The sequence below is a fragment of the Erythrolamprus reginae genome, chromosome 5 (genome assembly GCF_031021105.1).
Source record: "Erythrolamprus reginae isolate rEryReg1 chromosome 5, rEryReg1.hap1, whole genome shotgun sequence".
In the NCBI taxonomy this organism is placed as follows: domain Eukaryota; kingdom Metazoa; phylum Chordata; class Lepidosauria; order Squamata; family Dipsadidae; genus Erythrolamprus; species Erythrolamprus reginae.
In genome coordinates this window covers 85868252-85894532 of record NC_091954.1, presented here as the reverse complement: position 1 = coordinate 85894532, position 26281 = coordinate 85868252, and the positions used below count along the sequence as shown (strand labels likewise).

The 26281-nt window shown below is 36.6% G+C and overlaps 1 protein-coding gene across 2 annotated transcripts in view; it reads left to right on the top strand.

The window, feature by feature from the left end:
* The window catches only part of SLC9A9 (solute carrier family 9 member A9), a 280377-nt gene that overhangs the window by 105968 nt on the left and 148128 nt on the right, over positions 1–26281 (top strand). For both annotated transcript variants that reach the window (XM_070753367.1, XM_070753366.1), the window contains exons 6-7: positions 2142–2247; positions 22236–22374. In XM_070753367.1, coding sequence (XP_070609468.1) covers positions 2142–2247; positions 22236–22374 — 245 coding nt within the window. The remainder of the gene's footprint in view (positions 1–2141; positions 2248–22235; positions 22375–26281) is intronic.

The window sequence follows — 26281 nt, the reverse complement described above, 5'->3', positions numbered from 1 at the left end:
GTGAACATGCTGTTTTCTCCAAAGTTATCATTAGCTAAGATCACCATCTCAACAACCTTCCCTCCCTTCAAAAGAAGAAGTTGTTATTGAGTCTAAGGATGGCCTCTCGAGGACAAGGAGATGAACTGCCTCCTTCCCTTCCCTCAGAAATACTGATACCACCATGGTATGGACTTAACTGTGAGTCCCATCCTTGGATGATTTTAAAATCCAGAAGGAACCTAGATGTATTAAATAACTGACCTAGCTGGCACTGCAGAGAATATTGTCCACTTTTTCTGGAGTTATTATCATCCTACCTGTGTTCTGATGTAGATTTGAAAAAGATATTACTTTTAAGAAACATCATTCTTGGGGCACTAAACTAAAAATACATAGTTTTTACTTTTTCCTCTTTGAAATACAAAGCTTAGAAAAAAATGTTTGCATCTGGATAGGTTTGCTGAAGCAGAGCTGTTTTAAAACCACATGAACCTTCTTACCGTCATTTAGGTGGATGTTCAGAACACTCGTTTTTAATTTGGCGTTTCTATGGTTACAGTACAGCAATAGTTTGTTCCTTTCTTGGAGTTGTTTTTTTTCCAAGTCATATAAAATAGCTAGAAATATTTGGTAAATTGTAGAGGATGGAGGGGGGGGGACCAAATAGCTTGGCAATTAAAATGCTTTATTGATGTTTCCTTTCTTTAGTTAAGCCTTGAGTGGGATGGTTGATTAGCAAAGCCAGGCATCTATAATTATAGCTTGAACTGTTATTTTTAGTAGGCAGGTTTTCAGTACAACTGGTTCAGTTGGGAAGCTTTTTATTCCCATTAGTCATTGAATTGAGCATGACTGATTGTTCTCTCGCTCTCTCAACCGTAGATTAATAAATCAACCCCTCTATAAATTCCATTAATTCCAGTCATTATTAGTGTCACCATTTGGTGCATGGCCATACTTTTATTTTCCTTTTTATCCTCCTGGTCTACAGTACATGACTATTGAAAGTATTGCAAGGAAGTACTAGGACAAATTTTCCAAGGTTTCACCAAAACAAAACTCTTGTTTGTACAGCAGATGTGAGGAACATGATGCACGTAGGTCCTTTTGGATCCTTAGACATTTTCATGGCCACAGAAAGTTACCTGCCCCATTGTACCTTTTAAATAATAATAATAATAATTATTATTATTATATTATTATTATTATTATTATTATTATTATTATTATATTATTATTATTATTATTCCACTGTCTCCTGGGATTGCAATGTCGATGATCCATACTTTCTTTTTCTCCACGATCACAATAACACACCAGACATTGTGATCGTGGAGAAAAAGAAAGTATGGATCATCGACATCGCAATCCCAGGAGACAGCAGAATTGAGGAGAAGCAGCTAGAGAAATTAGTGAAATACGAAGATCTAAAAATCGAGCTGCAACGACTCTGGCATAAGCCTGTGAAAGTGGTCCAGTGGTACTTGGCACGCTGGGCGCAGTACCAAAGGATCTCAGCGGACATTTGAAAACCATCGGAATTGACAAAATCTCCATCTGTCAATTGCAAAAGGCCGCTTTACTGGGATCAGCAAACATAATTCGCCGCTACATCACGTACATCACGCCCAACTGGTGATGAAATATGAAATCCAGCATAGTGATCTTGTTTGCTGTGTTGTACTGACATAATAATGATAGTAATAATAATAATAATAATAATAATAATAATAATAATAATAATAATAATAATAAAGCAAATGAAGAAACCCAGGCAGGGCATGTTCAACCCTTCCATGATTCATTCAGCCATTTATCCAAGCCTGTGGTGCAATTATTATGAACAGGTTACAAGGAAAGGGAAGCTAGAAAAAATTATGGCCAGACAGAGCTGATGAGAAATAAAAATGTGAAGTAAAAAATAAAATGGAAATATATAAAGACACGGGATAAACAACATTTTTTTGTAAAAATGAAAAACAGAAATTGGTATAGTGAATTGTATTGGTATAAACTAGATTTAATTGTGTTTCTTTTTCCTCTCCTTAATTTTGTTTGCCTTAAAAAGGCATAGCATTATTGACATGTATGGCCTTTAATTCATTTAGTCAAGAAAAAAATTGAGCGTAATGTATTTTCCTTTTTCCCCCTTATTCTAGTGACAGTCCTAGCTATTTTTCATGAGCTTCACGTTGATACAGATCTTTATACTGTCCTTTTTGGAGAAAGTGTCCTTAATGATGCTGTGGCTATAGTACTCACACAGTAAGTGCAAAGTCTCTTTTATTAAAGTAAGTCAATGATAGATGTTCCTTAGTGTTTGTGAATTATGCTTTTCTTATACCTATAACAAGATAAATTTGAGTTGTTGCTAAATATTACTCATATGTTAACATTCATTGTTTGGGGCACTTCAAGTAATATTTTTACTTTAATTCTTATTACATCATTAAACATTTATCTAAGATAAGTGAAGCGGTAATGATTCATAGCTGACTGTGAAGTCAAATTTCCATGGAGTACCTAAAAAATAGGAGATATTGTTTTTTTTAAAATCATAAGAAGGTGCATGCTGATATGCCTTTAGCCCATTAAACTAATTGCGAAATCCACTGGTGAAATCCTCCTGACCATGGGAATCAGTAAATCAGAATGAATGGGTTTAAATAAAATATAATTGCTCCTGGATGAATTTTATCTTCTATGCTTTGAAGAACACCCACATATTTCTTTAAAAATTACTAAGATTTTATACTTAAAGTCATTCCTAATGGACTTTATACCTGAGTTCACAGAGTGGGCTCAGTATAATATGATTTCTCCGGCTTTGCTTTGGTGTCTTATCTATCAATTTTTATTTTGTTTGTGTAAACAAACTATGGATAGAAGTCATGTATAATCTTAGCCATAACATGCTAAAGTTGTATGCTTGCACATGTTTTTTGAAATATTTAAATAACAATGTTACACGATTGCAATAGAAAATACAAGTTTTATTTTGACTCTTTTATTTGATCTATGAATAAATGCTGATTAGAAGGTTATCTCCAGATCTCTTGTTCTTATGGAATGTTTTTCCCTTCCAGGAAAGAGGGAAAGGATGGTGACTATGTTAACATAATCACACAGATTACACAATTATATATTTGTATCACATTGTATCAAATCTTACATAAAAGTATAAAAATATATAATTCACATCATTGGCGTGGTGATATCAGTTACACATATTTTGAAATCATCATGTTGTTTGCCAGACACCTATGCTTTTACATATAGAACATGTGAAGCATTGTTTTCCCAGTGGCCAGGTTTTTATTGATAAAAGAAGAACAGAAATATATTTTTGCGTGTGTTTCCCCTTTAATATAGTTTTTAAGAGAATAGTGAGCAGTAGAATTTGTTATAAATGGTGGGCAATGTGGATTTCAATTCTGGTCTTAAAAACAATTTTTTAAACATTGCATTATGCACTATTTTTCAATGAGTAACTTTGTATGAGTGAAATTAAACTGGAAGTGGGTTCGAGACCTTATTCATATTTGATTGTCCCTGTTGTGTCAAAGCTTCTATGATCTGAGGCTTCTATTCACATTTCGAAGGGGTGAATCAAAATGAATCAGTATAGTCTTGCCAAGAGGTGATCAAGATAGCTGACAGTAGGGTCTTATTATTTAATCTGATCTTTAGGTCTCTATATATTGTCATTTAAATAATATTGTCTTAGTTGAGAAAAGTGATTCCATACATTCTTTCAATATATTAAGTTATAAACATACTATTATATAATATGACATAAATTTTACATGGTTCAACATTCTATTCCATTCCATTTCCACGGTCTTTTTAGGTAAATCTAAGAACATTTTGAAAAAAGAATAAGTTGACAAAACTAAAAATAGCGTTTAAATGTTTCTATAAATGTAACTCAGAATTCACATTTGCATCTCTATGTCAAACATCTTTACTCAAATCTATAGTTATCCTCTAACTAGGTAAACCAGCAACATAATTAATACATTTAAACACTTTAAAAACTTTTTCATTTCTTAAGAAAGGTCAGCATAAAATGTCATTCTCTAATGCTGCAGTTCAAAGACCATAAAAAAAATAAGACCACTGCAATAGAAAATACAAAAGTGCAATAAAAAGTCCTAAGGGTATTTTGAAATGTCCATAAAATGGTCTGTCCTACATACAATATTGTATAGCTCAGTATTCTTTATTTTTTTCAACAGTTATCATAAACACTCAAATTAATAATACTTCTAGATTAATTCTTTTGCCACATGTACCAATCTATAAGTTCCTAATTTCATACATATTATAACAATTTGGATTTTCTGACATACATTTTGGATTAATTATCTTTCATTCATAATTAAACTTATATCTTCACTTCCATGCAACTTGGTTCCACAAGATCATATCCCATTTATTAAGTATTGATACAATCTTTACAGGTATCTTAATTGCCAAATATATGGCACCTGCATTTTTTGTTCTTCTGTTCTATCACCAGATATTGATTTTCACTGTTGATCATAGTTTAGGTGAATGAATATTTTTGCTTATTGCTTAATAATAATAATAATAATAATAATAATAATAATAATAATTTATTAGATTTGTATGCCGCCCCTCTCCGAAGACTCGGGGCGGCTCACAACAATAATATAAACTGTAACATTGTTTTTATTATTGTTGTGAGCTGCCCCGAGTCTTCGAAGAGGGGCGGCATACAAATCTAATATTAAAAGAGAAAAAATAGCTTTTTTAAAAAGAAGATAAAGAAAAATGTTACATTTGTCTATTCTCTCCTATTTCTTTCCATGCTGAAAATCCAATAGTTCTTCAGAAAACTACACCATAGATGGCCTTATTCATACATCCAACATTTCACAATTTTACTTTGATGGCATTTCTGTAAATCATGTCCAATGAGTTCACTGTCTTAGAATCTCATTCAGTAACACTTTTTCATGGCCCGACCTCACCACAAATCAAATAGATTTTGTGGATTATATTAGACAAATTGGGGGATTGAGAGGAAAGCTACCCAAGTAGCAAGGTTTTTTTCTGATATTGTTGTAATTTATTTGCTTCTCAATGTTCAAATTCTTCAAGTAATTTACTAGAAACAACTATATATAGTCGGCTATGAATAAATTAACTGCCTCGGAATGGTCCTGGGTTGGGCCTAGAGGCAAAAAGGAGCTGTAACGTTCCTTCAATATACCAGGGTGATCCGACATAAAAAAACATATAGCCCCTCCCTGGTACAGAGCTGGAGGGATCAAGGTCTGGTGGCTTAACTGCTAACTCTCTGCCTTACAAGGCAGAGGTTGCCAGATTGAATCCCAGTAAGGAAGGGTGTGGCTAGCTGATGAGGCCAGAACAAGGCCGAAATGGTGCCATCGTAGTCTCCCTTAATTTTAAAATTTCAGCTAAAAACATTTAATACATACAGAATATAGTTGTCGGCTATGAATAAATTAACTGCCCTGAAATGGTCCTGGGTTGGGCCTAGAGGCATAAAGGAGCTGTGACGTTCCTTCAATATACCAGGGTGATCCGACATAAAAAAACATATAGCCCCTCCCTGGTACAGAGCTGGAGGGATCAAGGTCTGGTGGCTCAACTGCTAACTCTCTGCCTTACAAGGCAGAGGCTGCCAGATCGAATCCCAGTAAGGAAGGGTGTGGCTAGCTGATGAGGCCAGAACAAGGCTGAAATGGTGCCATCCTAGTCTCCCTTAATTTTAAAATTTCAGCTAAAAACATTTAATACATACATACATACATACATACATACATACATACATATATAAAGTAACAAGAAGCTGATTATCTAGGTCCCCAGCAGTCGGGCTTCAGGCCCGGTTACAGCACGGAAACCGCTTTGGTCGTGTTGATGGATGATCTCTGGCGGGCCCGGGACAGGGGTTTATCCTCTGTCCTGGTGCTCCTTGACCTCTCGGCGGCTTTCGATACCATCGACCATGGTATCCTTCTGCACCGGCTGGAGGGGCTGGGGGTGGGAGGCACTGTTCTTCAGTGGTTCTCCTCCTACCTCTCTGGCCGGTCGCAGTCAGTGTTAGTGGAGGGTCAGAGGTCGGCTCCGAGGTCTCTCCCTTGTGGGGTACCTCAGGGGTCGGTCTTCTCCCCCCTGCTATTTAACATCTACATGAAACCTCTGGGTGAAATCATCCAAGGACATGGGGTGAGGTATCATCAATATGCTGATGATACCCAGCTTTACATCTCCACCCCATGCCCAGTCAACGAAGCGGTGGAAGTGATGTGCCGGTGCCTGGAGGCTGTTGGGGCCTGGATGGGTGTCAACAGACTCAAACTCAACCCAGATAAGACGGAGTGGCTGTGGGTTTTGCCTCCCAAGGACAATCCCATCTGTCCGTCCATTACCCTGGGGGGGGGGGAATCACTGACCCCCTCAGAGAGGGTCCACAACTTGGGCGTCCTTCTCGATCCACAGCTCACATTAGAAAACCATCTCTCAGCTGTGGCGAGGGGGGCGTTTGCCCAGGTTCGCCTGGTGCACCAGTTGCGGCCCTATCTGGACCGGGACTCATTGCTCACAGTCACTCATGCCCTCATCACCTCGAGGTTCGACTACTGTAATGCTCTCTACATGGGGCTACCTTTGAAAAGTGTTCGGAAACTTCAGATCGTGCAGAATGCAGCTGCGAGAGCAGTCATGGGCTTACCTAGGTATGCCCATGTTTCACCATCACTCCGCAGTCTGCATTGGCTGCCGATAAATTTCCGGTCACAATTCAAAGTGTTGGTTATGACCTTTAAAGCCCTTCATGGCATCGGACCAGAATATCTCCGAGACCGCTTCCTGCCGCACGAATCCCAGCGACCGATTAGGTCCCACAGAGTGGGCCTTCTCTGGGTCCCGTCAACTAAACAATGTCGGTTGGCGGGCCCCAGGGGAAGAGCCTTCTCTGTGGTGGCACCGGCTCTCTGGAAACAACTCCCCCCGGAGATTAGAACTGCCCCTACTCTTCCTGCCTTCCGTAAACTCCTTAAAACCCACCTTTGCCGTCAGGCATGGGGGAATTGAAACATCTCCCCCTGGGCATGTTTAATTTATACATGGTATGCTTGTGTGTGTGTCTGTTAGTATATGGGGTTTTTAAATCTTTAAATGTTTTAAACTTACTCGGATTATTTATGATTTGTTTTTCTCTGTTGTGAGCCGCCCCGAGTCCTTGGAGAGGGGCGGCATACAAATCTAAATAATAAATAAATAAATAATAAAAACAAGTAATCAGAGAGGAAGAGAGACAGAGACAGAAAGATGAAGCAGTAGGGATTTGGGGATGTACAACAAGCGTAATTGTGTATTGAACTAGTCAAACAATAATCACTGATTGTTTGGTGTAATCAGTAAATGTCCTGCTGTTTCCCTATATAGAAACAGATTATATATAATAACATGACACAATGGTAACAAATGATATGGATAATGCAATACTAACTTGAATAATGTTTCTTTGTAGTAAGACAGATTTGTATAATGATATAGTAGTTACTTGAAAGGGTACTTAATCTTCCCATTACAAGACAATTCACATTTCCTCACTCCTTATTCTGGAGACTTTTGTCTGTGATAAACTGAAGAGTTGTATGCTTTCAAGCAATTATCATTATTTTGCATTTTTAAAATACAGGGATCTTACCTAATTTGAAGCTATGCTTACTTGAAACCAGCTCTGTTTCCGTAACCCTAATCAAAAGTAATGGTGGGAACAGGCTGTGCATGGATTTAAATAGTTTCGGGGAAGACTTATTTTCCAGGAAACAAGGTATGAGACAAAAATAAATACAGATGTTGATTATACATATAGTTAGGGCTTAATTATTAATACAACCACAAGCAAGCACATAAAAGGATGCAAAGCTAATAATTCATATACATTATACAAACGAGGATCATCTTGTAGCTTACAAGTACCTATGTTTAAGCTCAATAGCTTAAAAGAAGCCAGAGAAGATCTATATTTTGGGGTTCAAGTACTACCACTGCCTCCCATCATTTGATTCAGCTCCTGCCAATCTAGCTGTTTGAAAGCATGTAAATGCAGGTAGATAAACAGGTACCACTTTAGGAGGCGGGTAACAGCATTCCATGTTTTGCCATGCACTTTGCGCTGCAGCATAATGTCATGGTGGCCACATGCTCATGGAAACATCTTCAGACAGTGCTGGCTCAGTGGCTTAAAGAAACGGAGATGAGCATGTCCCTTAAAATTGGCTACAATTGGAGTAAAATCTTTGGGATGCCCCCCCTCCCCTGTGTTCAGAAACTTATTTACCTTTCATAATAGCTACAGAGCTATTTTTTCTCCTAATATATCTATTAATAAAAAACAGTTAACAGTTAACTCCAACTTTCAAGTGTCTGAAATTGTGATTGTAACAGCATTATCTCAAGAATATAATAAGCACAAATTAGGCTTCCTTCCTCTGTTAGATTATCACACCATCATAAATGAATAAGAGAATCTTAATATAGCAGTTGAAGAACTCTACTATAGTAATACCTGTACTTTCATATGGGAGGACACAGTATTCAAGCAAGTTGAAATCTGTTCTCCAAGTTATTATGTAGCCATATTTGTTGCGCCATTACTGGTGGCTGTGCAATATTAATTTCTAAACTATCATTACACTATAGCTTAATTATTTTAAACTTTATGGATAGATCAAATTACAAGTCAAAATAGAATCTATATGCAAGCTATATGTTGCTGGATTACTTGCTTGTTAAATAAAGATGGATTTCAGTGGGTCCCATCACAGAGTTTGTCCTCAGGGTTCTATGAAAATATTTAGCCTGAGTCCACCACAATATATACCGCTGCCATGTCTTACTGAATTAAATCAATGCGAGTGGCTATCTTCACACATAGAAGGACAAAAATAAAATTGCAGATTTGAGAATTAGGAATGCTACTTTGTAAGTCTTATAATTTGACTACCAAAAGTCAAATTATTTAGACTGGAGTGGAGTGGAGTGGAATGGAATGGAATAGAATAGAATAGAATAGAATAGATAACTGTACCGCACATTAGTCTTGGCCAATAGAAAATTGATGAATTTATAGTAGTTTAAGTAGCCTTTCACAGTGAGCCCTTTAATAATAGTTACTATAATTAATATTCATAAAAGCTTACTACTCTTTTTGACTGAAGAGATTGCACATACATACATACACGGAGAGGGGCGGCATACAAATCCAATAAATGAATAAATACATAGTTTTGGTCTTTATTCATTTTTCTTCCACCAATACCATTTCTACGCATTGCCTTAATGGGACTAGCGGAGAAAATACATAGTAAACAACTGTAAGTCTCTGTTTACAACAGAGATCTGATAAGTTGCTGTATACTTTCAAGACCCAAACACTCAGAGAGCATCTATTTAATAGGATATAACTCAAAGTTGAACTGTGCAGTCCTTTGTGAAGTTTGTGGTTGATTTCATTTCCCAATTAGATAGCATCATTGGGGTAATTTATGTGGAGTTTGCTCCCTGTTTATATACATAGTACAAATAGTCCTTGGGTTATGATCAAAATTGGGACCAGAATTAATAGGTATTATATTGTGCAGTTGCAAATCTACAGAAATGAAAGCTAAAATAATCTGGCTCCTTACATTTAAAAAAAAATTACATCAGAGTAAGTATTGATTGGGTGGGAGAATGATTTCCTTTATTGCTTATACTATGAACCAGGGTTAACAATGCTGCCTGAAAAATCAAAATCTAACTGTCCAATGAATAATAATGCAGTCAATTCTAGAAGATCCTATTAGTTTTATATTTCATATGTTTGTTGAATTCTATTTTAAAATGTGTTCACATTGGTAACTAAATATTGTTGGAATGAATTTCCAGAAGTACAAAGACATGTTCCCTTTTCTCTCTCCTTAATCCTCAGCTGTTGCCTTCATCGATGATAGACTATGGTGAAATAAAAATATTACTTGACCATTTTCTTAAACTACTTCCTCATCACGTACATTTGAAATATTGTAGTCTTTCCTTACAGACGAACAGTTCTGGGTTCTAAATCACTTTAATTTCTGCAGTTATAAGTAATGAAAAGTATTTAGTGATTTGAAGAACTGAATAAAAATGCAGCAGAGATACTGTACTTGGCATAATATTTCAGAAGGATAATTTGCAAGAGACTGTAAAGCATCCATCCCATTTTAATTTCTGAATCTGAATATCCATCACAAAGTCTCTGCCCTCCATTCTGTTATTTTGCTATTATATAGAGGCCAAATCAGGCATCCATTTTTTCATTCATGCTAGAAATAAGAACATAATCTACATTCTTGTGATAGCAGCTGGTTTTTATGTCTTCAGTTCAACACTTTAGAAAAAAAATGAATTGCCATGGCAACAGCTGCAACCATATATTATAGAACTGAAGAAGTGGAACTAACATTCATGAAGGCAGGAAGACTGTTAGAATAGCACATCATGCAGACAATGCCAATCATTTTGAATAAAATAGTCCAGTTTCTTTACAAAGAACAAATATCTTTTAACTTTACACATAGATGACCAAATATAGGGTGGTTTAATAACCTTAGGCTCATTTTTCCTAGTCCATTTTAGCACCAGCTTGTCAGTTGTTATTTGACAAACAAGTATCAACATTGGTATGTCTATATGTTACATATGTACACATACAAAAAGACAACACCAAGTGAACAACTCTGCATGCAGTTTTGCTATCTCGCTCCTCTTTCTGTGTCTATTTGCAATGACATCAATCATCATAATGACAGTTCTTAGCAAGTTGTGACCTTGGGTTCCTTTTCTTCCTGTTATGACTGTATTAACTGCAAAATAAAATTCTGGGTTTGTCCTTGGCATTTTGGGTAACAAAATCCTTCTCCATTCTGCATGAAACAGCAAAAGGGCTATAAATGTTTTAGAGTGGAAGCAGGATAAAATGTATAATAATAGTAGTAACCAAAATATTGTATTATACAGATAGGGTTGCTCATATCATCTCATGCTTGTTCTGTCGAGCTCTCTGGTAGAATCCTCCCGAAAATTCACAGATACAAATTTCAGACACAGACACGTTTGAAAATTCAAAACAATGTTCTTTATACTGAAAATTCAAATAAACTAAGCACTCTTTTTGTATAGCAAAGAGCACTTGTCTCCAAACAAACTGGTAATTTGTACAAGTCCCTTATCAGTTCTGAGATACTTAGCTTGCAGCTGTGAGGCAATTCACACTCCTTCTTCTTTCACAAAGTGAAACACACTTTGCTCTGGTTTAGTTTCAAAGCAGGGGAAAATGTTGAAGTCAGCAAAGCAGGCACGAAACACAACGATCTGATAATCCTCCACAATGGCCGAACCCACAGGCTGCTATTTATAGCAGCCTCACTAATTACCACAGCCCCACCCAACCACAGGTGGCCTCATTTTCTTGGATAATAATCTCTCAGTTGTTGCTGCCTATGCATGCATGGCTGTATCATTAACTCTTGTTCCGAATGCAAGGAGGAGCTAGATAATTGATCTCCTTCTGAGCTGTCTGCCACACTCTCCTCCTCCCTGTCACTCATGTCTTCTTGGTCAGAGGAGCCTTCATCAGCAGATTCCACCGGGAGCAAAACAGGCCTGTGGCATGTGGATGTCTCCCCCACATCCACAGTCCTTGGGGCAGGAGCTGGGCCAGAACTAACCACAACAATGCTGTCTTTCAATCTTTTGCACATTCAGACATGAGATCAAAATAGCACTTATTAATTCTTATATGCTTTAATTCTGATCCAAATCCTAATTTAACAAGGGTCCTCATTGCTAAAAAAAAAAAAGGTGGCTATTAAATGAGTCATATCTTTATGTCATGGTTATTTTGATTGTTGTTTAGTGAATTACACAGTTGTTGAGAAAATCCAATTTCCTCCATGGACTTTGCTTCTATAAATCAACTAGGTAGTCGGTAAATGGTGATCACATGAGCCCAGACACAGCAACTGTTGGAAGTACATGCCAGTGCCAAGCATCTGAATTCTGATAATTTGATCATGGGGATGCTATGACACTCCTAAGTACAAGGGCTGGCTGTAGGTCATTTTCTTCAGTGCCTTTGTAACTTCAGTCATCTATCTGTATATGCAGGGCTTCAGATATATGTCTATCTTTTAAAAATAAAGTATTTGTCTGCACACTCAAAGACCAGATGCCAAGAAAACAAATCGTGTCTTCAGAATTTGTGTCACTCTATGTCCTGGGCTCAAGTAGGCATGGGCATGAGGTTATAGATATTGGTGGTCATTTAAAACTCTCAACAAAAGCAGACATAAAGATGTTTTAAGCAGGATTTCTGCTTCCCAAGAGAAAAAACACGATTTGTGCCTTCCCATCATGGTTCCGAACAAAGTCAACTCTGCTGAACTGCAGTTAACCACAGCAGGGACACTTTCACTGCCATTAAAATGTTTGTCTTCAGTAAAATACAACCTACAATGAAAAAAATCTGCCTTGGCCTTTGGCAACTTTACAAGATGCTGTAATAGTAGTTCTTAAAGAATATGATGTAAGAATTCTAGGTAGTAAATGAGATGGAATGTAAATCATAATAGTATATTATTCTAGGATACTACAAGTAATGTGGATAAGAGATAATGATTATAAGGGACAATTTTACAATGACCACTACTTTAGGATGATAAACACTTAAATTAGAAATCTATTGTAACATTAGAAAACGCTGTTTCTTCTCCAGTTTGTTGCTTGAACGATGCATTCAAATTTAAATTACTTCTCCCTGAGTTTAAGTTTCAATATATATCTATATAGAAACTAAATTGTTGGGTTGCTTTGGTTGAAAATGAAACTTCTAAAGTAGAACAAAAAGTCATGTTACAATGTGTAGATTTCATAACAGTTATTCAATTTTGAAACATTGATTGCTTCAGAATTATCTGTGCCTATGTAACAACCATTTAGCTCTCCACAAGCATTCTCTTTCCCTATTTTAAAATATGTGTTGATGGTATGAATGTATCAATTTATTATTGTAGCTATTTCTATAGTAATGATATTACAGAGGCCAAACAAATATATTGTGGTTTTGTATCACTGAAAACGAATAAGGATTCATATTCTTAATAGTGTCATGAAGCGTTCCTTCTTGGAATTATAGATCAAAAAATAGATAAAAATAAATATTACTTAATAATACATATACAGTACTGACTGCAACTAGAATGGCAATAGCCCAATGTTGGAAACAACCCAAACCTCCTGACGATACATTAATACTTAAAAAAATCTTAGATTGTGCAGAATCTGATGCTTTAACTTTTAAATTAAAAAACAAGGAAGACTCCGATTACTATAAAACATGGAATTACTTTTATGATTGGATTAAAAGAAGGAATAAAAACTCAAATTAAAATACAACAATAGCAATACCTTTTTTTCCTTTTTTGATATAATAGATTAAATATTTATTTATTTATTTATTTTATTATTTAGATTTGTATGCCGCCCCTCTCCGCGAACTCGGGGCGGCTCACAACAAAAATATAAACAATCGTACAAATCCAAATAGATTCAATAAATTTAAGTATTTAAAATAGTTTTAAAAAGAACCCTACTATATTAACAACCACACACACAAACATACCATACATAAATTGTACGTGGCCGGGGGGAGGTGTTTCAGTTCCCCCATGCCTGACGACAAAGGTGGGTTTTAAGAACTTTACGGAAGGCAGGGAGAGTAGAGGCAGTTCTAATCTCTGGGGGGAGTTGGTTCCAGAGAGCCGGGGCCGCCACAGAGAAGGCTCTTCCCCTGGGGCCCGCCAACCGACATTGTTTAGTTGACGGGACCCGGAGAAGGCCCACTCTGTGGGACCTAATCGGTCACTGGGATTCGTGCGGCAGAAGGCGGTCTCGGAGATATTCGGTCCGATGCCATGAAGGGCTTTAAAGGTCATAACCAACACTTTGAATTGTGACCGGAAATTGATCGGCAGCCAATGCAGACTGCGGAGTGATGGTGAAACATGGGCATACCTAGGTAAGCCCATGACTGCTCTCGCAGCTGCATTCTGCACGATCTGAAGTTTCCGAACACTTTTCAAAGGTAGCCCCATGTAGAGAGCGTTACAGTAGTCGAATCTCGAGGTGATGAGGGCGTGAGTGACTGTGAGCAATGAATCCCGGTCCAGATAGGGCCACAACTGGTGCACCAGGCGAACCTGGGCAAACGCCCCCCTCGCCACAGCTGAGAGATGGTTTTCTAATGTGAGCTGTGGATCGAGGAGGACGCCCAAGTTGCGGACCCTCTCTGAGGGGGTCAATAATTCCCCCCCCCCAGGGTAATGGACGGACAGATGGGATTGTCCTAGGGAGGCAAAACCCACAGCCACTCCGTCTTATCCGGGTTGAGCTTGAGTCTGTTGACACCCATCCAGGTCCCAACAGCCTCCAGGCACCGGCACATCACTTCCACCGCTTCGTTGACTGGGCATGGGGTGGAGATGTAAAGCTGGGTATCATCGGCATATTGATGATACCTCACCCCATGTCCTTGGATGATCTCACCCAGCGGTTTCATGTAGATGTTAAATAGCAAGGGGGAGAGGACCGACCCCTGAGGCACCCCACAAGGGAGAGACCTCGGAGCCGACCTCTGACCCCCCCACTAACACCGACTAACACTGATATATATACAGCGATTTTTAGAATAAAATTTGTATGAAATTAGATTAATTAAGTAAGAGTGTATGAAAGCGGCTAAGAAAATAATAACAATTAAAAAAAAGATATTGATAACCAAAAGAAATAACAGTATATACCGATTGTATTTTTCACCAGAAAATAATTTGGTATCAGAAAAGATGGTTTATGTTTTTACTCCTCACAAGAGAATGTAAATGATATATACTATATTGTTTGTTTATTGTTATAGTTAACATTGTTTATTGTATTTAAATAATTAATTTATTATTATTATTATAATTATTATTATTTCTGTCTATGTCTTTTGTTTTGTTTTTTGTTTTTTTATTTTCCCTTTTGTTACGTTTTGTAAACGTGTATATGTATATAGATTTTAAATCAATAAAAAAAATTCCAACACCCCCCCAAAAACTTTCCAAATAGATATACTAATTGCTACAAGGTAAAATATGGTGTTATGCATACTATAAGTACCATTGTGGATTATATAAAAACAACAACAACTGAAGTCCAGTTTACACTCTGTACACATTTAAACTACTAACATACAATAACATAGAAATTCAAACCTCTTATAGTCTTAATAGTAATGCATAGAATAGAAAGTTGAGATTTCACTTTTTTCCTTCGAGTTCTGATTCTTCTGAATGTCAATTACCTTTGTTATTTGAAATTATTTGAGTGAAAACGTGGAGATCTGTCTGCATAAACTGAAAATTATGATATCCATGACATAATATGTAGTACATTTTCCACCATTGGATACTGTTGAATAGAAACATGTGGAAGAGGCCTTCATCTTGCATTGGATATATGGTGATGATAATGATAGTGATGATGATGAGAAGAAGGTGTGTGTGTGTGTGTAACATATTTTTGCTGATAATGAAAAGGAAGGGAGACTAGTATAGATCTGTTTCGAGCTATTTTGCTCTCATCAGCTAGCCATACCCTTATCGAGGTTTTAATCTGGAGAGTCTGCCTGTAAGGCAGTAGCTTTAATCTCTAGGCCACAGGTTTCCTCTTCTTCTCAGCTTGTACCAGGGAAGAGTTATATGGTGTTTATTCCCTGTCAAATCACCCTGGTATACTCAAATATGGGAGGGAGCATACTGCTTCCTTTTTGCCTCTCAGCCAGAAGTTAAACCTGGGTAGCTTAAAAACTTTAAACCTTTAAACCAGGTTAAACCCCTCTAGAGGTGCCTTATATGTGGTACTTTGCTCAACAGTAATAACTGAGAGAGACCTTGAAGTCCTAATACACAATGTTTTAAATATTAGCTAGCAGTGTGCAGCAGCTGCTGAAAAGGCCAACGCAGTTCTAGGTTGCATTAACAGAGGGATAGAATCAAGAACACGTGAAGTGTTAATACCACTTTATAAGGTCTTGGTAAGGTCACACTTGAAAGCTAATAAAGGAGAGAACGAACCAATATATATAAACATTTTTAGACCAGCAATTATGACACCAGAACTGTTAAATATACCAAGCATGCAAATACAGAAATAACAACTGAAATAATAAATAATGAAAACTAAGTTTTGCAAATAGCACTTTTTATACACAAAATTAAGGATCACAGTGTAGTTCTTAAGGACAGAGAAGTTATTTTGGCACATGAGACAATCTTACAATAGCCTCTTCATTCCAGGGTAGTAGAAATGCAGTAATTATAAAATATACTTCAGCTTCAACCACAACAACACAAGAGCACACAACAGATTTAAACTTAATATTAACTGCTCCAAACTTGACTGTAAAAAAATATGACTTCAATAACCGAGTTGTCAAAGCGTGGAACTCATTACTGGACTCCATAGTGTCATCCCCAAACCCCCAACACTTTACCCTTAGATTATCTACGGTTGACCTATCCAGATTCCTAAGAGGTCAGTAAGGGGCGAGTACAAGTGCACTAGAGTGCCTTCCGTCCACTGTCCTATTGCTCTCCTATATCTCCTATACTGTACTTTTCTTCTATTCCTATATCTCTTCTTCTATTCTTTCATTGATATGTTCTATTACTATACCTTCTTTTCTGTTATTTCTTAGATATATTTTACTATGAGTATCTCCTCTATAACCTTCATCATGTACTTTACTATGTGTATATAGATATATACCCACTAAAACCCTCATTGTGTATTGGACAAAATAAATAAATAAAAAATTTCCCTTCCTGTACATGACAGACAGTTTGGCTGGCTCAGGCAGATGCCTTCCTATCCTTAAGAAGAGAGCTGTTTCTCAGGTCTGCATAAGAATTTAATGTATTTAAGATAGATGGGGAAGATGACAATTATCTGCTGTGTTCACAGCAGGCTCTCTGGCAGCAGAATTCTCTGAATAAGAGGTAACAGGAAAGCTAGTGGTGAAACCATTTCTTTATTTTTTTAGTTAGATTGTTCATAATGCAGGTGTTTGCAGGGATGATCAAGAGGGTATACGAAACAAATATAAAAGCAGGCAGAGGCTCAATTGCATTATCACAACATCCATTTTGTCTTTTCTACCATACTCTCTGGATATTCCTGTTTTATAACAATTCTTAGATATTGCAAAAGGACCATATTTAGAAGACTTACCTCACAATCTTTGGCAAAACCTTGCACTGGCTTCTCAAGAGTGATATCCAGTGTGCTTCTAATATTGCCTGTGGTCTTCAGCTGCATTCTGGCCTATTGTCAAGAGAAGATCGGAAAGACAATCAATTTTTATCTGTAGATTTTATTAACTTATTGGGGCTTACTACTACTTTAGAAAATATTGAATGTTGAAAATATTGAATCACTAAGTCAGTAATTAATCATGCTTGTCTGACTAGTTTCCTTTCATAATTCAATGAGGCCTAGTTCTAATGCATGTGTATTATTTTATTAAATTTTGAATTTCCCCCCTTAAATCTCTTTAGAAAATGTGAAAATTACTGACTAGCTGACGGCAGAAATGTTCAAATTATGGAAAGGGCAAAGTGTTTATTTCCCCTGACTTCTCAAACTTCCTTTTCCCCTGACTCCTCAAACTTCCTTCAATCCATGCAGAAATTCTTCACGTGGCCCTTTCAATCAAGGAATTGTGGGCCTCCTGGGAAGCTTCAGACTTCAGGAAAGATGCAGAACAGAACTAGTATTGCCAGCTTGAGCAGTAGAGTAAGCTCAAAAAGACCGCCATGAGGAATTTAGAGGAGATGTTCAGATACTAAAGAAATTTCTGGAAACACAAAAGCTTTGAGAAACTATGAAGCGTACTATCTGTTTGGAACCCATATCGCATCTCAGACATTAACACCCTTAAAAATGTCCAAAGATACTTCACTAGAAGAACCCTTCACTCCTCCATTCGAAATAGAATACCCTATGAGACTAGACTTTCAGTCCTGGGCCTAGAAAGTTTAGAACTAAGACGCCTTAAACAAGATCTAAGTATTGCCCACAAGATCATATGCTGCAACGTCCTGCCTGTCGGCGACTACTTCAGCTTCAACCACAACAACACAAGAGCACACAACAGATTTAAACTTAATATTAACCGCTCCAAACTTAACTGTAAAAAATATGACTTCGGTAACCAAATTGTCGGAGCGTGGAACTCATTACCGGACTCCATAGTGTCATCCCCAAACCCCCAACATTTTACCCTTAGATTATCTACGGTTGACCTATCCAGATTCCTAAGAGGTCAGTAAGGGGCGAGTACAAGTGCACTAGAGTGCCTTCCGTCCCCTGTCCTATTGCTCTCCTATATCTCCTATACCTTTCTTCTATTCCTATATCTCTTCTTCTATTCTTTCGTTGATATGTTCTATTACTATACCTTCTTTTCTATTATTTCTTAGATATATTTTACTATGAGAATCTCCTCTATAAACTTCATCATGTATTTTACTATGTGTATATAGATATATACCCACTAAAACCCTCATTGTGTATTGAACAAAACAAACAAACAAATAAATAAATAAATAAACAAACAAACAAACAAACTATAGCACATTAACTTGGGTGGCTAGAGACACAAATTTACTGTAGCAGTCATGCCCTTACCTATTCTTTATTTTATAACTCCTGCTTGTTTCAGGTGAAATCTTTTTCAAAAAGTGGGTAAAGTTATTTTAAACATTCATATTTGTTTCACAAGACAAAATCACAACATATGAACTTTTTTAAAAATGCAAAAGATAGGTGGATTCACAACGAATTGTGATTTTCTTTAGATTTCTGTTCATTTGAGCATATGTTCCTTTGTAACAGCATAAAAGAAGATTACAGTTTAAAATAATTATCTAGAAAATAATGCCATGGCAAATCTCAATTGTTGAATATACCCTCACTAATAAATGATATAGAAATGTATTGCTTATTTTTTTTCTTTCTAGACTCAATTTTTGTTCATGGATACCACCTCCACATTTATATATTTGGGAAGGTAATAAGGGTAAGATGTGGTAGCAGATGGCAATGACTGTCTTTCCTAGCGTGGCAGCCTTGTGCCTGGTACCTTAGCTGCTTGACCAAACTGACTTTTGTATATACAGTAATAGATGCAAATCGAAGCAATTTGTATATAGGATTTGCACGTGTTTTCCTGATTACAAAAATATATAGAAAAATTGATAGAATACTGAATATTTCTCACACAGAGTCAGATTAAATTTGATTCATATTTATGTATTATTTATTGATTAGATTTGTATGCCGCCCTTCTCCGAAGATTCGGGGCGGCTCACAAGATACAATATAAAACAGTGCGTACAAACAAATGTAATTAGTTAAAAACTACAAGCTAAAACCCCAACATATTAAAATCAATCAACCAATTCAATCACAACCATACATCACGTTTAGTAGCCAGGGGGTCTAGATCTAATTGCCCCAGACCTGGTGACATAAGTGAGTCTTGAGACTCTTGCGGAAGGCGAGGAGGGTGGGGAAAGTGCGAATCTCTGGAGGGAGCTGATTCCAGAGGGCCAGGGCCACCACAGAGAAGGCTCTTCCCCTAGGCCCTGCCAAACGATATTGTCTGGTTGATGGGATCTGGAGAAGACCAACTGTGTGGGACCTAACCAGCCACTGGGATTCATGTGGTTAAATGTTTGTTTGTTTGTTTGTTTGTTTCAGTTTGGGTTCCACCTAACACCAATCCAACTCAGGGCAGGTCACAATATAGTAAGTAGTAGAAACACAAAATAAAACAAAACAAAATAGGGATTCCAGTCCCTTGATACATAAGCATCTATTGCTCTATATAGCTTTGGTAAGGCCACACTTAGAATACTGGCATGGGGGAGTTAGGATATTCCTTCCCCTAGGCCATTACAAGTTATGTATGGTATGTTTGTGTGTATGTTTGGTTTTTATAATAAGGGTTTTTAGTTGTTTTATTAAATTGGATTGTTACATGTTGTTTTTTATCATTGTTGTTAGCCGCCCCGAGTCTGTGGAGAGGGGTGGCATACAAATCCAATAAATAGATAGATAGATAGATAGATAGATAGATAGATAGATAGATAGACAGACAGACAGACAGACAGACAGACAGACAGACAGACAGACAGACAGACAGACAGACAGACAGTATTGAGTTTTGGTCACCCCAATACAAAAAAGATGTTGAGACTTTGGGAAGAGTACAGAGAAGAACAAAAATTATTAGGGGTCTAAAAGGATATGAAGAATGATAGGAGAAAGTGAGTATATCTAGTCTAATGAAAAGAAGAGCTGCCACAAGGAAGAAAGGGCCAACTTATTTACTAAAACAGCTGTAGGCAGGACAAGAATCAATGGGTGGAAACTAGTCAAGGAAAAAAGCAACCTAGAGCTAAGGAGAAAATTCCTAACAATGAGAACAATGAGAACTATTTTCAGAAGTTATGGGTACCCCATCACTAGAGGATTTTAAGAAGAGACTGGAGAATCATTTATCCTAAATAATATAGGTATCCTATGAAAGCGAGAGTTGGACTAGATGACATTCCAACATTGTTACTGTTACAAACATACATTCAGCAGGGGGTGTCCATTCATTCTAATCCAAGCCTAAGATTAGAAACCTTTGAGAATATAGAGAATGCTGAAAAAAGGCAAACTTCCTGGGTCCCACTACATGGCACTATTGAAAAGAACCCAGAGTATACAATCTCCAGCCAGGGAGAAGCCAATTAGGGATTATGTCATATGAAAACATTGTTCTTGTACTCTGATAAAACTAGAGGTTAATTTTTATAGTATCTGCAGTGCACGTATATAAACACTAATGGAAATCCAAACAGTACTTTTCTTTTTTTTAAAAACCTACCAAAACTATTGTCCTCTTTTTCATTAAATATATGTTTCATTGATCTGTAACATCTAGGGAATTATATTTTGCGTGAATACATAATTGTGTAGACTTTTCCACATGGTTAGAATTCAATGTCTTCTTTACATTTAATTTGTTTAACTTTGGTTTCATTTTTTAAAGTCTTCCATGACTTTTGTTACTAGAGCTTGTAAATCCTTTGCATTTTCATCCTTTCAGAGGCATAGTTATTGATATTTCTTCTTCCAATTTGAAATAGCTTCTACTATTTAATATTAATATTAAATATTAAGTACTTTATGGCAATAGAAATTGTTTTGGAAATCCTGAACTAAAAATGCTATGTCGATCAGTAAAAAAGAATAAAATAAAAGGATCTCAGAAAATAAAAAGATTCTTCATTAGAATTTGGTGCAGTTGCATTTAATATTATAATTAAAAATTGTGCCTGTCTGACAATATTAACATTAACATTCTATGTCAGTGATCTCTACTATTGAGCAGGAAATTGAAATGATTTTACCAAATGATCTTCCCACTGTGGCTTAGCATTAATTTTCCAGAATGATATAATCTTGATGCCAGCAGCCAAAGACTTGACTATAAAAAAGAAACTCTAGTAGACACAACTATTTATTTGCTTTGAAAAGAAATGTTTGGTTTGTGTTTCCCTGGGGCTTTATATTGTGAGGCTGTTGACACACTGCTAATTTGGTTTATGAAGGGTAAAGCTATGAATGACAGAACTGTAACAGATTATCAGATCACTTTATGCTTATGCTCCATGATTTGTACCGTGCATGTGTGATTGAGCTATAAAACTAATGTTTTTATCAGGAGTATGTGAACATATAACCATTCAGAAGACATATGGCCAATAAATTATTCAAAGACTTCTAGCTCACCTGTAGATTTCTTACATATCTACCATGTTTTAAAGTCTAGTAGGATTGAAAATAATGCTCTCTGTGACATATGTTTCCAGACTGGCAAAATATGACAGTGCCAAGTGATATTGCTTTGAAAAATAAACCTTATTTTGTTCTACCGCAACATTTGGATGAAATAGCAGCCCCAAAGACTAACTGCTAGACTTTAGTAAAGTACATCCTTAAGCTCGTGATATTAGAGTCTCTGCTATGTGACAAAATTTATTATTTTCTTCTCCTTTTTGTATTTATTTCAGTTCAATATCAATTTACAGTCCCAAGGAGAATCCCAACACCTTTGATGCTGCTGCCTTCTTCCAATCGGTGGGAAACTTTTTAGGAATCTTTGCTGGATCATTTTCTATGGGCTCTGCCTATGCAATTGTCACTGCACTAATATCCTTTGCCATTAAACTAGAGTATGTTTGGAACATCAGGTGCTGTTAAATGCAATTGGTTCATATTTCATCTTTAATAAGATTTTGTGTTTTAAGATTTTAGAGATGCCATAAATATAATCCTTTTGGCTCTGTAGTAATTTCTGTCAAAAGTTGCAGCTGCAGATGAGCTTGAATGCATACGCAAATTTGTTACTATGACCATTGGAAATGTTAACAGATGGGAAGAATGAAAATAAGAGTAAAGAACCTTTTATAATAATCTTCCTGCTTAAGTTGTACATGATTCATTCATTTATTTCTTCCTTCTAATGACATTACTTAGTCAGTATCCATATCAGGAATTTGTACAAGCTGTAGTTAAAATAATGGATGGCTTAAAGCAGGGGGATCAAACTCACAGCCTACGGACCCACGCCCCCTTGGTTTAGTGAAAGGAAAAGTCATATGTCATGTGATGACAACATGACTACCCGAGTTTGACACCCCTGGCTTAGAGTAACTAACATAATTACTCAGCATCTGCAACAAACTAGACATTTAGAGCAGTAATGGGCAGCCAATTTTTTTACTGCCATGCTGTGGGTGTGGCTTATTTTGTGGGTGTGGCTTAATGGTCATGTGACTGGGTAGGAGTGGCTTGCCATCATCATTCAAGTGAACTGTTAAGTCCTCAACTTACAGCCTTACCAGTGTCGCTCGCTGGGGTGATAATTTACTTCGTGTTTCCTGCACTCTCCTTCCTGGGTCGCCCTCCCCCCCTCCACTTCAGGCTGGGTATTTAGGCAAATGGGTGCTGCCCGCTTCCACCCACGCCTTTTGCTTGCACCTTTGGTGGGAGGTGGCCGCGTGAGGCTGGAGGGGAGCCGGGCAGGTGAGAGGGAAGCTTGTCCAAGGCCAGGAAGTAGGAAAGAGGAAAAAAAGGAAGGAGCGCAGACGCAGCAACAGCAACAGGGGAAAAAAGGAGAACTGAGCCTAGACCGGTAATCCAGGAAGTGACTTCCGCTGATCAGCTGGAGCTGCGCACGCAGATTCATTTCTGCCAGTGGAACTGCATTCCACCCTGTCCTAAATGACCACCCCTGATTTAGAGTATATAAACCAAGACAGGTTCCTAGATTTTTCCAGTTTTCTTTCTTGCGGTTATACCTTTTCTTTCAGGGCAGCTTGTCAGTGAATGTCTCCTGTGGAACAGAATGACATTTGTTTGTTTTTAAATTTAGAAGAGTTTTAATGAGTAAACAACCAAAAAATAAATTGCTTCTAGGACCCACTTTTCTATAGCAGTGTAGAATAAGAGCTATTGCTATAAAAGAAAGAGCAGTTAACAATTTATAAGTAACCAGTTTTTGCCCCTGTGGAGATAAAATGCTCAAAGATAGGACAGTTCTTTGAGGAATGTGAGCAAGGAACAAAGAGTGTGTTCCCTTTATGGAGTATCTCCAGAGTAGCAATTTACAGCATTACCTAGATATCACTGTGTAGTGTAAAGCTTTCTTTAATAACAAAGGGTGGTTTATGCTATAAATTTATGCAAAAGATCTTGTATCTGTCTTCCACTTCAATATATACTCTCACTAGCTTCACTGATTTTTTTTAAAATAAAGAATCACATAGTATCATAAAAACTAGTTTATTACCACCTTCACTTTCCCAGATCACAGTCCACTTCATTAGATGCAAATGTTCTGTGATTCAGGAAATGGAAAGCTACATATATCTCTATGATGGTTTTCTTGTTTGCCACCAAATACTAACAGGAGCACCTCTGGAAAGTATTTTTTTTTAAGTCCCCTCAAAAATATAGTGGTTGTATCTTATTTTTCAGTAGACAAATTAAAACATCCATATGCCAATACACATGTTTTAGCTGCTACTTTATCAGTGGGTTTTTTTAATCCCATCCTAGTTTAGGAAGATTGTTTTTTCTAGGTTGACATTTCTGGGTTAAGTTGTTAGCTACCCAGAAAAACAAAGTGATTTTTAAAAAATAAAAATATAATTATAGGCTTACTGAAGTTAAAAAATATTTCACAGCCTTTGGGTAAATTATGTTTAAATATACAATGTAAGTCTGTGAAATTTAACTGACATTTGCAAAAGTTCTTTCTTTCACACATCCTGTATTTTGCTATGGTAGATAAGTTTCTTTTTGAAGAAGGAGCATGGAAATCTGTCAGGTATTTAAAAGAATCATATAAGTTTTAAAAACATACAGAAAATAATATATAAGAAAGCATCAGAGGCAAAAACCAGACTCTCCCAAACTCTGCATCAACATAAACATATCCAGGTCCATAGCTTTTTAGATATACTCTCATAACAAATGTTTTTTGTTTTACAATAGTTTGCTTATTGCCAAAGGACCTGCTGTTTCGTTAAATAAAAATGCAGAAGTTTGCTAAATAAAAATTCATTTCATGAGAATTTTAACAAGCTGTAGAAAGAATAAAAATAATCATCATCTATTCCTTTTAACTGTAGAGTAGATAATACAACACCACTTTTTAATATTCAGATTTAATAACCTTAATTAGTATATGTCATAGAAACAGGTTCAAGCTTAATCTTCATCTACAACAGTTGCATAGACTCCCAACTTCAGTCAGCAGAAACAATCCAAGCATGTTTTGGAAAGCTTGAATCTAAGCTATCAGGCCCAAGTCATTGTTCTGAGTTAGAGTCTTTGGACAATCACAAGTAGAATAGTACTGTGGGAATTGGGGAAGGGTAGTTGTTCAGCACCAGCCGGAAGTACATGGGAGGATTGTGGATGTTGAGGAAACTGGAGTGGTCCATGTGATGAAGTTGTGGGTGTGGGGACTAGGGATGATCCATAACCTCGGTGAAAAACTGAAGGGCAAGTTAGTATCGTGCTGTCCATAGTTCAAAACCAACATGGCTCTGTCAATAAATTGGAACTTGAGAGAAGCCCAAGGTTTGGACTCTGATTTATTTTTCGGATGTTATTTGGAACACTGACATTAGCTGTGTCTGAGCTGACTCGGTATTGTACCTTATTGACCTTATTGATCATACCAAATTCCAAAGCCTCTTCACCTTTAAATAGATCAATTCTAATTAATATTGTTAAATAAATATCAGAAAGTTCTTACAATCTCCTGAATATCTCTATTAAAATTGAATGGTATGATTTTCCGCTCTCTGTCTTAGAAAAGTATGATAGGTTTCAATGGATTGTTAATGCACTAATTTTTAATTTAAATATGAGCCAAAACTCAAAAGAGCAAATAGGCCACATACTTAGTGATATTGTTGTATCTTAATATATATCTTCAACTAGGCAATCAGTTGAGTGAACATAAAGGATTCTGGATAATATATGCAACGTACTGCACAAATAATGCTTTAACATAATGGAATGAAATTATTGTTTCGAGATAAAATGTTTGTGTATAATATTTCTTCCACTGATTTACTAGAATCCTAAAATGTCTATTTTTACTTTTTTAATTTAACACTAAATAAGTTCCACTAAGTTAGCAATGACCTTCTCCTGAGCTTGAAATATTATAATCCTCGAGTTCATTCTGAGTTGATCATCCTGTTTGCCATTTGATTTTACAACAAATTTATTTCTATGACCCGAAAACATTGTAAAGCAAAATTAAACTAAATTTAGAAGTCATATGAATAGAACTAATGAGGGGAAATTAAAGTTATATCTGTCCAAATCAGTGGTATAGTCAATTATTTCAAAGCATGAACTGTTATAAACATAGCCAGGGATATTTTCCTTGAAGTTCTATGTGAAATAAATATTCATACAAACAGAATTAAGTTTTTCCAGTCAAAAGGATAAACTTGTTGCAAATGGAAATTATTTATTACTGCAAATTATTAGAATAGAATGAATGAGCTGGAAGGGACCTTTGTAGCTAAAC